The 14,190-nt window shown below is 17.3% G+C and overlaps 2 protein-coding genes and 1 non-coding gene across 3 annotated transcripts; 2 read left to right on the top strand and 1 right to left on the bottom strand.

The window, feature by feature from the left end:
* Positions 1-629: 629 nt before the first annotated feature.
* PF3D7_0602000 (zinc finger protein, putative) lies at positions 630-4,943 on the top strand (the record flags this gene model as incomplete). Its single annotated transcript, XM_960917.1, has 1 exon — positions 630-4,943. The coding sequence occupies one exon, from the start codon at positions 630-632 to the stop codon at positions 4,941-4,943; it is 4,314 nt and encodes a 1,437-aa protein (XP_966010.1).
* Positions 4,944-8,767: 3,824 nt separating this feature from the next.
* Positions 8,768-9,362, bottom strand: PF3D7_0601900 (conserved Plasmodium protein, unknown function; the record flags this gene model as incomplete). The annotated part of the gene is made up of 2 exons (XM_960916.1): positions 8,768-8,965; positions 9,174-9,362. 2 exons carry the CDS (start codon positions 9,360-9,362, stop codon positions 8,768-8,770), a joined length of 387 nt encoding a protein of 128 aa, XP_966009.1.
* A 3,776-nt stretch (positions 9,363-13,138) lies between these two features.
* PF3D7_0601800 lies at positions 13,139-13,289 on the top strand. The gene has a single exon (XR_002966613.1). It is a non-coding gene; the product is annotated as an H/ACA snoRNA (small nucleolar RNA).
* Positions 13,290-14,190: the final 901 nt, after the last annotated feature.

Below are 14,190 nucleotides of genomic sequence, written 5' to 3'. Positions count from 1 at the left end.
TATATATATATATATATATATATATATATGCATATACGTTAGAGGGAAAAAGAGTACATATATGTGGATAATTAAATATCTTTAAATTTGTATTATATATTAATATAAGAAAACAAAATATATATAAAAATAAAATATAATTAAAATTACCCCGAAATATTGAAGAATAATAAAAATACCAAAAGGATGAATGTGAATAAACTACTTATATGTACTAGTGTTAATTGCAACATATTAAAATAACAATTATTATTATAATATACATCTATATATATATATATAATATATATATATAATATTTTTATGTATTTATTCTATTTATTTATTATATAATATATATTGACTTATTTTTTATAATATCTTGGTATTTTGTTTTATTCTTTAAGTTTTTCCATTTTTATTATATTTTTTATTATATATATATATATATATATATCATACATAAAATATATTTATTTTTTTTCGTTTTTATTTTATTTTATTTTATTTTTTCGACACCTTTTCTCCTTCCATATATATATAATAAAGTAGAAAAGAAGAATAAATAAACAAATTATTAAATAAAAATATATACACATATATATATATATATATATATATATATATATATAAGAGAGAAGAATAATAAAATGAGTGTAGGAGTTCCTGTAACCAAGTCGTTTAATAAATTAAAAAAATACCCATATGAAATTAATAAATTCGATAGAAGAGAAACCAGTGAATACTTCTACTTACCTGTTGATTGTCCACGTATGAAAAAATGTGACGATGCTTATTGTCCTTTAGCCCACACAAAATTGGAGAAGATATTTCATCCTATTGTATATAAGACGCAAGCTTGTCAGATGGCAAAAGATGGTGCTTGTGATTATTTTCAGAAGTGTGCATTTTATCACGATTCGAATGATAAGAATGAAGCTCATATAAATTGGACAATATGGGAAAAGAAGTGGGACAAATGGAGAAATAACATTGACCATATTTTAACACAACATAATAAGAATGATAAGGAGATAAGAAGAAAGGTTGAAAGTATTTTAAAGATACGAATGCCACATTTTAATTATGGTTCTAATAAAAATAATGTGTTTTTAAATAAAAATGTTCCAACTTTTCATACAACATGGCAAAACTTGTCTAGTTCGACTAATGGAAATAATAATATGAATAATACTATTATCAATAATATGAACAATACTTTAAGCAACATTAATAGTAATAATAATAATAATAATAATAATAATAATAATAATAACAAAATGCATAATTTAAATAACATGTTATGTTCGTCTTTAAACTCTTCAAGCGTTCCTTGTTCTACTAGTTTGTTTAATAACACGTGGAATAAATCTTTATCGAATAGCAAAAAAAATATAAAGGGTATGGAAGAGAATAAAAATAAAAATAGTTCCTGTTGGGTAAACGAATTAAATGATATAAATAACATGACCCCTGACAAATGTTCCAATATGAATAACACATTTGTAAACAAGAATAATATGTATTTTGATGAGACACTTGGCTATAATAATAATATGATAGATTGTGGGATGAATTTTGATATTCTTGATAATAATGCATATAAGGTTGTGGAATTTTGTTTTACTGATTATGAAAATAATAAGAACAAGAATAATTGTAATTGGAAAGATGGCAATGAAAATTTTAATAATTCTTCTATGACTTCTTATTTTTCTAATAATGGAAAAATACTAGAAAATGAAAAGTCGAATATATATCATTCGAACAATAATTATAATAATAACAATAATAATGATAATAATCAGACAAGTACTCATTTTGATGAAGCTTTAAATTATAATAAAACGTGTGAATATTTACCAAACCTTTTAACGTCTGAAGAAGTAAATGACAACAATAATAAGTGTAAAAAGTTTAATACATTACCAACATCATTTAAAGATAATATTGCTGGAAATATTATGAATAATTCAAATAATAGCTGTGATATGTTAAATTCTAAGTATGTATTAAATAATTCTAATAATACTTCAATATTTGATAATTATACTAATTTATCTACCCTTTTTGATATGAATGATAGTAAAATGAATAACTTAACAAATTTTTCTAATTGTAATACATTAGAACATTTAAGTTTTGATGAATTAAATAAATCGAACAATAATAACGATGATTTTTTTATATCTAATGAAAAGTCTGAAGATGGTAAGAATTTGAAATTCTCCCAATTTTTATCCTCTAATTCGAGTAATGGGGTTAGGTATGGTGCAAATAATAATGACCTGAGCATTGTTAATATGTGTGGCCTTGATACGAATGATAATAATAAGAAGGAAGATAACCCAATGGATAATAATAATAATAATAATAATAATAATGACGACAATATTAATAATAATAATAATAATAATAATAATAATTTTTTAAATAAAGAAGAGTCCAAAGAAGCCAAAACGGAAGGTACAAATTCAAACAATATTCAATCTAATGAAAATAATACAAAACCTGGAAATAATAAAAACTCAAAGAAAAACAAGAATAAGAAGAATGCCTTAAATAATATCAGAAATAATTCAATCAATAGAAATTTAAAGGGCGTCAATTTTAGTGAGGTTGTTAGTTTGAATAATAATGAAATGAAAAGTGAAGTTCAAGAAAAGAAGAAAAATAATAAGAAAGAAAACAAAAATAATAAGAATAATTGTAAGGAAAAAGATCAAGAGGAAAATAAAATTTCAAATGAGAAACATATAAATAAGAAGGAAAAAAATAAAAATGCAGGGGAGGATGATGAAGAGGATGTAACCATTACGGATATTAATGTATTAGAGAAGGAAAAAAGTAAAAACCAGAAAATTAAAAATAATGAAAATCAGCATAATAAGAAGAATAATATTGGTCAAAATAATATTAATAATAATAATAATAATAATAATAGTAAGAATGGAGGTAGAAATTCTAAAAAGGGTGGAGACATCATAAATAATCAACAAACTGTTGCAGGAAATAATAAAAAGAGTGAGATCAAAAATGGGGAAAAAAATGAAAAGAGTAATAATCATAATAATAATGATAATTTATTTAATAATAAGAATAACTGTTCGTACACGCAAATGAATAAAAAATTTACAGATGTTAATGTAATAGAAAACAACCACATTAGTGATGTTAACCATGCAAAGAGTAGTATATCTGTTCAAAGTAAGAATAATGAAAATAATATGAACAAAGAAAAAGATAACAAAAAGAAAAACAACAACAATAATAATAACAACAATAATAATAACAATAATAATAACAACAATAATAATAACAACAATAATAATAACAACAACAATAATAATAATATTTTAAATAATATTAGCAATAAAGAGAATAAAGTAATAACCAATCAAAAGAATAATGGTTTAGTAGGTAATATGAGTGGAACCATTATTAGCACAAATCATAGTAATAATAATGAAAGAGGGAACAAAAAATATATGAATAATTACCACGTTAATAGCCATGTACACAATAAAGAGAACAAGAACAACATTAATAATAGAATTAATGTAATATCAAATAATAATAACAATATAAATAATATTGAAGAGGATAGTAAAAATAATTCTAATGATATACTTACAAATTTGAATGATACAAATATTCACCAGTTGCTTATGAACCATGGACAATTGGATGATAAGGATAATATGAAAAATAATAAAAAGGATGATAATAATATAGCATTTAATGTTTTAACAAACAAAGAAAATAAATGTAATAATAATTATAATAATATTGGAAGAGCAATTACTACAGCCGTTGGAACATCATCTTTTATAAATAATAGTAATATTGGTACAGAAAATAAGAATTTTGTAAATGATATAATAGGAGATATACATGAGAAAGGTAGAGATAATAACAGTATATTTCTGGAAACAGATAATTATAACAATTTAAATAAATTGATTATGCAAGAGAATGAAAATATGTTTAATAAGAATATAAGAAGTAATGTGAAAAATATATTGGATTACATTACAATGGAAAACAAGAATATGAATAACAACAACAACAACAACAATAATAATAATAATAATAATAATAATAGTAACATTAGTGATGATAATGCCCTTTTTAGTAATAATAACTATATGAATAAACATGAAAACCTATATACCAACAATATGATTAATGGAAACAAAATAGTTGATTTTGATAACATGAGAAATATGAACAGTAATTATAATAAAAAAAATGACTGTATGTTTTTATTTAAAGATAATTTAAGTATATCAGGTTTGGGAAATGTAAATCTATGTAATGAGAAAAATATGATAAATGAAAGTTTGAATAATATTTTTAAAGGTGATAATATTAATAATAATATGTCTTTAGGTATTAATAGTCCGTGTTTAACTAAAGAGGATTTTTTTAATTGCGCAGGAAATAATAATGTGGTTGAAAATAAGTCTAAAGAATATAATATAAGTGATAATGGTATAAATGATTCGTGTGATTATACAAATAATCTTTTAAATATATTTTTATCTTGTAATAGTATTAATGAAAATTTTGATGATGCAAATGAGTATAATAATAAGATCAATGGATTTAAAGGGGAAAATCATTATTCATATAATAATGTAGGGAAAAATATTTCGACAGATATAAATGAATCTTATAATAATTCAGAGAACCATTTTAACTTGTTTGGTAATTATAATTTTTTTGGGAATAACTGCATACATTGTAAAAGTTATAAAAATGAAATAAAAAATTTAACACTTCAAATAAAGCTTATGAAAGAAGAAATATTAAAATATAAACAATTAATAATGTCATCAGGAATAAATGAAAAATTTGAGAAAAATTTCAATAGTTCGAATTTTAGTTGGAACAGTACTAAAAATTTTAATGATACATATGAACACAAAAATTATGTTTCATCTATTGAGGCAAACGATTGAAAAAATATAAACATAATATAATTTCATTTGTGTATATACATATAATGAATTATTCATATGAAACTGGATATAAAAAAAAAAAAAATTATATATATATATATTATATATATATGTTATACGAAAAAAAAGATGAACAAGACATCTTTTTTTATATGTACCTAATTATATATATGGAAGGAGGAACATTATAGATTTCTATTTGTTTGGTTTTGCACATTCAAAATGTGTATATTTAAATATATATATATATATATATATATATATATTATGAGTATTATTATATCTCTACGATTTTGTATAAAAATTTTGTTTACAAAAACATTTCTTAAACGTTTTGTGTGTGTTTATGTATATTTTAATTTATTATTATTATTACTTTTTATTGGCTTCTTTCATTTTAAATTGGTTATACAATTTTTATATGAAAGAATATGTATTTTTGTGTTTTTATAGAAAACAAATTGTTTCATAATTTTCATAGTTACACAGATGATGTTGTATTGGGGTTAGGGGGATAAGAATTCATATGATAAAGAAATTGAAACCTGGTAAATTTATAACCTAATAAATAAATAAAAAAGAAAAATATATATATATATATATATATATATATTTTATGATTATTTTATTTTTTTTCCACTATAATTTTTATACCATCACGAAATACATACATATATATATATATATATATATAATATATGTATATAGTGGTGGATATTTATTTGAATTTTTTTTACGTGGAAATTAACGTTTGTAAGTAATATATATATATATATATATTATTCTATTTTTTTTTATTTTAATTATGTGTAAAAGAAAAATAAGATATACATTATTTTATTTTTTCATATAAAATATGTTATAGACATATATATATATATATATATATATATATATATATGATGTTATTTATTTATTTTTTTTTTAAACCCCAATATTAGTGAAACATATATATATATATATATATATATATATGTTTATTGTAAAATATTATTATTTTTTGTATATTTTTTGTTTATTTGTATAATTGTTAGATTATTTATTATGTAAAAATAAAATTTTTTTTTTTTTTTTTTTTCTTCTTTTTTATATCCATATATAATAATATTGGATTAAATACATTTGAATTGTTTGTTATTTTTTTTATTTCATTTTATTTCTTTTCTTTTTTTTTTTTTTTTTGGTTGAATTCAACATACCTTCAAAATAATCAACTTTAAAACATTAAGAAGATAGATTATAAAATCGAGATATAAATATTAATAAATTTATGATTTGCATACTTTTAAAAGATATACAGAAATTAGATAATATAAGTATATGATATAAGATAAAATTTGATGAAAATATGTTTCGTAAAAAAATTAACATGGTATGTATATAATTTTTTGTATACGTTTCTGTCTTATTACAACATTTGAAGGTGTATTTTCCATTTAAAAACTAAAATTATTTTTTATATATAAAATGAATGGTTATTAAGAATTGCTGGTTTTTTTTATAATATCATACCATATCTATGATATTTATTTTTAAAAATGTTCAAGTTTTTTTTTTTTTTTTTTTTTTTTTTTTTTACCTATATAGTGAAAACAATATGATATTATCAAAATGTGTAGATAAAATTATAAAAATAGATAATGTTATGAACATATATTTAAATAATGGAAAAAGACAATTATATTTAGAATATAATAATTATAATAATAATATAAAAAATATTGGAGTAGGAGAACTTTTAGAAGAGTTCTTTGATTAATTTTTTGTTACGTTAAAAAGAAAAGTGAATTTAAAAAACAATTTGGAACGCATCATATAAATATATATATATATATATAGATAAATAATTAGAACATATAAATTATATTTTAAATGCTACACTTCCAAAAAAAAAAAAAAGAAAAAAAAAGCTTTAAATTTTATTTGTGAAATTAATTAAAATATTTGATTTCAAAAGTTTTATTTCTTCTTTTATATTTTTTTGTCTTTTTTTTATCTTTTTTTTTTTTTTTTTTTTGATAATGAAATAAATAAAATAGACATTATTTTAAGTAATATTAGTAAAAAAGGGGGAACTGAAGCTATTTATGAAAACATATTTTTGTTTAATACATAGAAACATATTATATACAACACAAAGCAACTTTTACAATTTTTGTTTAAATAATTTTAATACATTTATAAAAATAAAAAAAAAATTAATTTTAATATAAAATAAGTATGATTTAAATTCTTTGAAGAATTATATTTCTACATCATATAAAAAAAAAATGAAATTATAAATATATTCATTGTTATAATCAATGAAATAATAATACAAAGGAATATTAAAAATTATATGAATATAGATGAAGGAATCAAAGGAGAGTCCCAAAGGGTAAAAAGAATTTTTAAATAAGTTGTAGGAACAATCAAATATTTAAATATTAAAATATTAAAGTATTTAAATAATGATGGAAAAATATTGAATGAAAGAGACAAGTTACAACATTTTATAGATAAGTTCAATAAGATAAATGAAAAGTATAATTTATAAAATAAACTTAAACAAAGATATATTATGACATACTAATATTATTAAGATAAAAAATGCTTTGAATAGTAATCGTATATTAAACAAAATTATTTATCTATTAAGTGATGATATGTAATTATGAGATCACAATATAAAATCGAACATACTATCGTGGAAAATATCAATGGAAATAAAACATAGAAAAAGGGAATCGCTATTATAAATATATAAATATATATATATATATATTTCATATTAAATATGATATTTTAATTTTTATTATTTAAGTTATACTTTGGATAATATAAATCTAAAGACAACTTACTTTAAATATGTTAAAAAAAAAATTTCATGACCCTTATAAAATTGGTTAACCACAATGATGTATCGTATATAATAATTATAAATACTTTCATTTGGGTTTTTCATTTTCTATAATGAAAAAAAAAAAATTTTTATAAATTTTTTTTTTTTTTTTTTTTTAATATATATATATATATATATATATATATATATATAAATTATTAATTACAACAAAATAATAAAATGTGTTTATATTGCTTAAAAAAAAAATAAAAAAAAAACACATAAATATTATATGCCATTTATTAAAAAAAAAAAAACAAACAAGTGTCTAATTAATAGGTTTTATAGATATATATATACATTCCAAACATGAAGAAATCAAAATATAAATTTATATATATGAAAAAAATAAAAAAAATAAAAAATGAAATGAAATAAAATAAAATAAGAATAATCATCAAAATCAATAAAAATATATATCTGTTCAAAACAAAAAAATATAGATATTATAAATATATTTACACATAACACATTTTAACTGTTAACATAAGTGAATAATATAAATTTGAAACGTTAAAAAAAAAAAAAAAAAATAAATATGAAAACATTAATTTTTTAGTAGTCAAAATTAAAAAAAAAAAAATAGAATAGAATAACATTTTTATGTGGAGATTATTTTATTATATATTATTTTTTTTTTTTTTTTTTTTTTTTTTTTTGTCAATAATTCATCATTTGGTAATTTCTAAAGAACATTGTATCCTATCAAATATTTTTCATGTGGTTCCAGAATGTATCAGATATTAAAAAAAAAAATGTATAGAAAATATGTGTATAGATATCCTACATATATATTTAGATATTATGTGTATGATAATATATCGTCATGACAATGTTGATGTGGTAACAAACAAATAAATAAATATTTATTTGTACTTCTAATTCATATATTTCTTCCTATTTTATTTTATTGCGTAATAAATTTATTTTCTACGGGACATTTTTAATTTTCTGCATTGGCTGAAGCATAAACAGATGAACTTGATGAATGGGAACGGGCTGCTTGACGAGATGATGAGGAAGTTTTACGTTCATTTGGTAAAGATGAGTGACGAGGAGGTTGATAATCGTCATCGTCGTCATCATCTTCATAGTGTTTTGACATTTTGGTTCTCTTCTTGGATTTTTTAAATAAACCACTCTGTATAAATTGAAAAAAAAAAAAAAAAAATATGAATATACAAAGGTATTTATAAATATATACAATTATATGAATATATATATATATATATATATATATATATATATATATATATATATATATATGTATCTAATATCACGTATAATAGATATTAACAACGTACTGACACAAATAACTTTTATTTATTTATTTATTTTTATATTATTACCAATTTAAAGTTTTTTTTATATTTCATGTAAAGAAGAGCGTGTAAAACGAGAAAAGCTAAAAGGATAGCAACTACATACGTACGCTTGCATGTTCTTTCTGATTCTTCTAAGCATGTTGAAAATGCATTATGTAACAAATTGTGTAATTGGGATCCATACATATTAAAATCCAATAAATGGTCCGTCATTTTGATTATCTTTTTTATTGATAAAATGAAAGAAAATATATGTAATTTTTTTTTTTTTCTCTTATTTTATAAATAAGATATATAGATCCTAAATTAAAAACAAATAATAAAATAATAAAATAAAATAAAACAAAACAAAATTATTGGTATCTACATATTATATAAATAGATATTATATATATATATATATATATATATTTATAGATTCATTTCGGGGGAAATAGAAATATATCTAAATATATTAAACATATATATTATTTATGAAATATTATAAATATTGATAACTTTTTTATTCCTTTTTATATTTATATTCACCTTTTATTTATTATTTTTTATAAGTATTTCCTTTAAAAAAATTTACTTTAGTGTTGTATATATTTTAGAATGATATTATAAAATAAGTTTAAATCAATTAATTTTTTTTTTTTTTTTTTTTTTTTTTTTAAATAAAAATAATAGTTTAATATATTATTATATATATCTATATATATATAATATATATATAAATATTTATTTATTAATAAAAACAATAATTTTTTTTTTTTTCTTTCTTTTTAAATCATTTTTCTATATATATTAATTAATATATAATATTATTTATAAAAAAAAAAAAAAAAAAAAGGGAAATTATAAAATGGATTATAGGAAAAAAAGGAAAAAAACAAAACAAAACAAAAAATTTATATATATTGCATATATATACATATATATATTATTATATATTTATATATATAATAATTATATAAATACATATATATTATATAAATATAAAAATAAATATATATTAATAAATATGTATGGGATTATTTTATAAATATACTAAATAATTTTTTATAAAAAAAAAATATCTAAACATATTTATATATATTTTTATATATATATATATATATATAGCTACATTTTATATTAATTATTTTTTTTTTTTTTATTTACATATATATAAAATATTAAATAAAAAACATGCTTTTCCAAATAAAATAAGAAAAATACCTTTTCTATGTTATATAAAAAATATATACAAGTTCCATTATTATATTTCTTGTTATTTTGTTACCATAAATAGAAATAGGAAATCTACGAATTTTAAAAAATACAGTGTGAAATAATGTACTACTATTTATATACATACATACATGTTATATTATATTATTATTATATATATAGTACATAAAATATAAAAAAATAAAATAAAATGAAGTGTTGACAAGCCCTAAGAAAATATTATTTTGTACTAATTATAAATATAATAAGTACATAAATATTTTTTTGTTCCCATTTTATAATTTAATTTTTTCTATGTACATATAAATATAATAATATATATATATTATAAAAAAAAACATATGTTTATTTTATTAATATATAAATAGAAAATATTTTTTAAAAAAAACGTGAACCGTTCTTTTAAATTAATAAGAAAATTATAATATTTTTAATTAACTTCTCTGATTTGTATAAAATAATAATAATTTTCTAGTTATACAATTTATTTTCTCGTTTATCTCTCCGTATAAATTCAGTATAAAAAAACAATAGAATATATAATTTTTGCTGTACACAAAATATTAATTTAGAAATTTAAATAGGGTCCATTGATTATTTTCTATGGATCTTTTAATTTCTTTCTATGTTATCTTAAAGTAAATTCTAAGTATTTTTTTAAAACATGTCCATAATCATGTTAAATTTTAATTTATTATTTTTTATATTATGTATATTACAAAAATATTTCTATTTTATATTAATTTATTATGTTTTCGTTTCAATTGTTTTCCTTTTATTCTATTTATTCTATTTTAAAAAATAATACATAAGAAAATAATTGTATATATATATATATAAATAAAAATATTATTATATATTTATATATTATATAAATATATATCAATATTTTTGGTATGAAATATTATATTATTTATTTATTATTATTATTATATTATAAATGTATATAATAAAATATATAAAGAAATGAATAAAAAAAAAAAAAGAATAGAGTAAAACAATGTAAGATAAAATAAAATGGATAATTGGTACATACATAAATAAATAAATAAATAAATATATATATATATATTAAACTATATATATATATATATATAATATTTTTGCTTTTAATTATATGAAACATAATTTTTTAAGGATATAATATTAATATTTTAAAATAGTATAAATTGTAAAACCTAAAAATTTGTTTTTTATTTAAATGATAAAATATATTATTGAAAATATTTATCATTATATTTAGGATTTTTGTAATAATTTTGTCTTAATAAATATATTATTTATTTTTTTTAGTGTTAGGAAAAAAATATTTTTATAAAAGGTATAAAATTAAATTATAACATGATGTAAAAAATACCATTTTGTTATATAATACAATAATGTTAAAAAAAAATATAATAAAATAAATAATAATTTTCAAGTTAAAAAAAATTATATATGTAATAATTTACCATTATGTTAACAATTTAATATTATATATATATATATATATATATAAATTCTTCAAAGTCAAAATAATTACGAGGTTATAATAAATTGGTAATCCATAACATATGAAAAATTCTTCTTAAAATTTTAAGATTGTATTAGAAAAAACATGTATGGGTTATATTTAAATATATAGAAATGATCAAATTATATGTTTTATAAAATAAGTTGATCATAAAAAGTATTAATAAATTATGTGATATAACTTTATAAAGACAAATAAAGTATACGTATTATATCCAAAAACATGGAAAATATATATTCTTATTTATTCTTTTCAATCATTATATAAATGAATATATATATATATATATATATATATATATATATTTATTTATTTATATTTATATTTTTTTTATAAAATTTATTGAAATTAAAATTATTTCATATGAATATAAGAAAATAAATGTTTTATTAAATAAGAAAAATGTATGGTATATTATACAATACAGTAATATAAATTGAATGTGACGTAAAAACAGACATATGTATATATTAATTTAGATATTAAGGTTAGAAAAAAAAAATATATATATATATATATTTATTATTATTATATTTTTTTTTATTACTTAATAATTCTATTATTAATCGTTTTACGCTCTTAAATATTGTTGTAAACATGTCCATATTGGTTATTCTTAATATATATTTAATAATTCCATACACCATTTATACAATCATTTAAATTAATTTTTATAAATTTATTTAAAATAAACTTCTTTTTAATTGTGGTTTATTTTATTTTATTTTATTTTATTTTATTTTATTTTTTTTCAAATAAGTATCTTTATTGTTTAATTATACATATATATATGTATATATATATATATATATATATATATATATTTATTTATTTATTTATTCTTTGTTTAAGGAAAATAATTTATTTTCCACAAATTATTGTAGGAATAATCAACAAATTTATTTTAATTTAAAAAAATATATAAATATATATATATATTTTTTAATGATGAAATATGAATAATCGTATTCACATTTTTGAATGTTCATAAAAAAAAAAAAAAAAAAAAAAATATAGTATATTGGAAAATTGCGCTTTATGAATATATATATATATAATATTCCTTATATATTTTAATTTATTTTATTTCATTTTATTCATTTAATTTTTTAAAATAATATTTTATATTTTTTAATTTTTTAATTTTTATATATTAAATTATATATATATATATAAATGTATGTTTATGTTGATATATATAAATATATGTATGCACACATTTTTTTTGGAAAAAATGCGATGGGGTATATGTTTTTATAAGTATAAATAATTTCAGTTGTCCCAATGATCCAGTGGGAAGGCATGTAGGTTTTCTTTGAAGTGACACAGGTTCGATTCCGCGTCCTTGAGTTTCTGAGATAAAAAGTTACAGGCCCAATACTGAATTCGTTCGGAATGGGCAACACCATTTTTTGTTTTTTTTAATATATACTTAATATATATATATATATATATATATATTTTTTAATATAAATAGTAAAAAAATATATAAAAATAAAATAAGCAATTATTCTTTTTTTTAAATAATCAAAGTGAAAAAAAAAAAAAAAAATTTTATATTTTATAATTTCCCTGCTTTTTATTATGAGTACAAAAAACATGATAATGTCCTTTTTATGAATAATTTTAATTATTTTAATGTATTTTTTTTTTTTTTTTTTTTTCTGTAAAAATATATATGTTAATGTACAATATATTTTATATATGTGTAAATTAAAATTATTTATAAAATTTTTTGAATTTTATATACATGTCGGAATATTTCGTATTTGTATTATTACATAAAGAATACCAAGATTAATTTATAGAAAAAAAGGAAAAAGAAAAATTATGTATATGTATAATGCTTTAAGGATATGTTCCATATTTGAATAGAATTTATAAAGGAGTGTATTTATTTTGTTTTTATGATTATTTCATAAGAGAATATATTATTTAAGTTTATTATGTTGACTGATAAAAAATAGAGAATTTTTTTTTTTTTTTTTAATGTTAACTTGTAATCTTATGGACAAAATGTTGAAAAAAATATATTGATATATTTAATATTTAAGGAGAATATATACGTCCTTTTATTTTGTTTGTGATAGAAGAAGAATATATTAAAATGAATAAAATTTGAACAAAATCTGTCTATATATTTTTTATGAATAATTTTTGAATTAAAAATATTTATAAGTATATATATATATATATATATATATATATATATATATGTGTACGTATTTTTTTTAAGTGTATTCTCTTTCTATATTATATATATATATATATATATATATATGTAGACTGTATATAGTAGGCCCATATTTACTT

Source organism: Plasmodium falciparum (assembly GCF_000002765.6).
Source record: "Plasmodium falciparum 3D7 genome assembly, chromosome: 6".
NCBI lineage: Eukaryota > Apicomplexa > Aconoidasida > Haemosporida > Plasmodiidae > Plasmodium > Plasmodium falciparum.
This window is presented reverse-complemented; position numbering and strand designations above follow the sequence as displayed.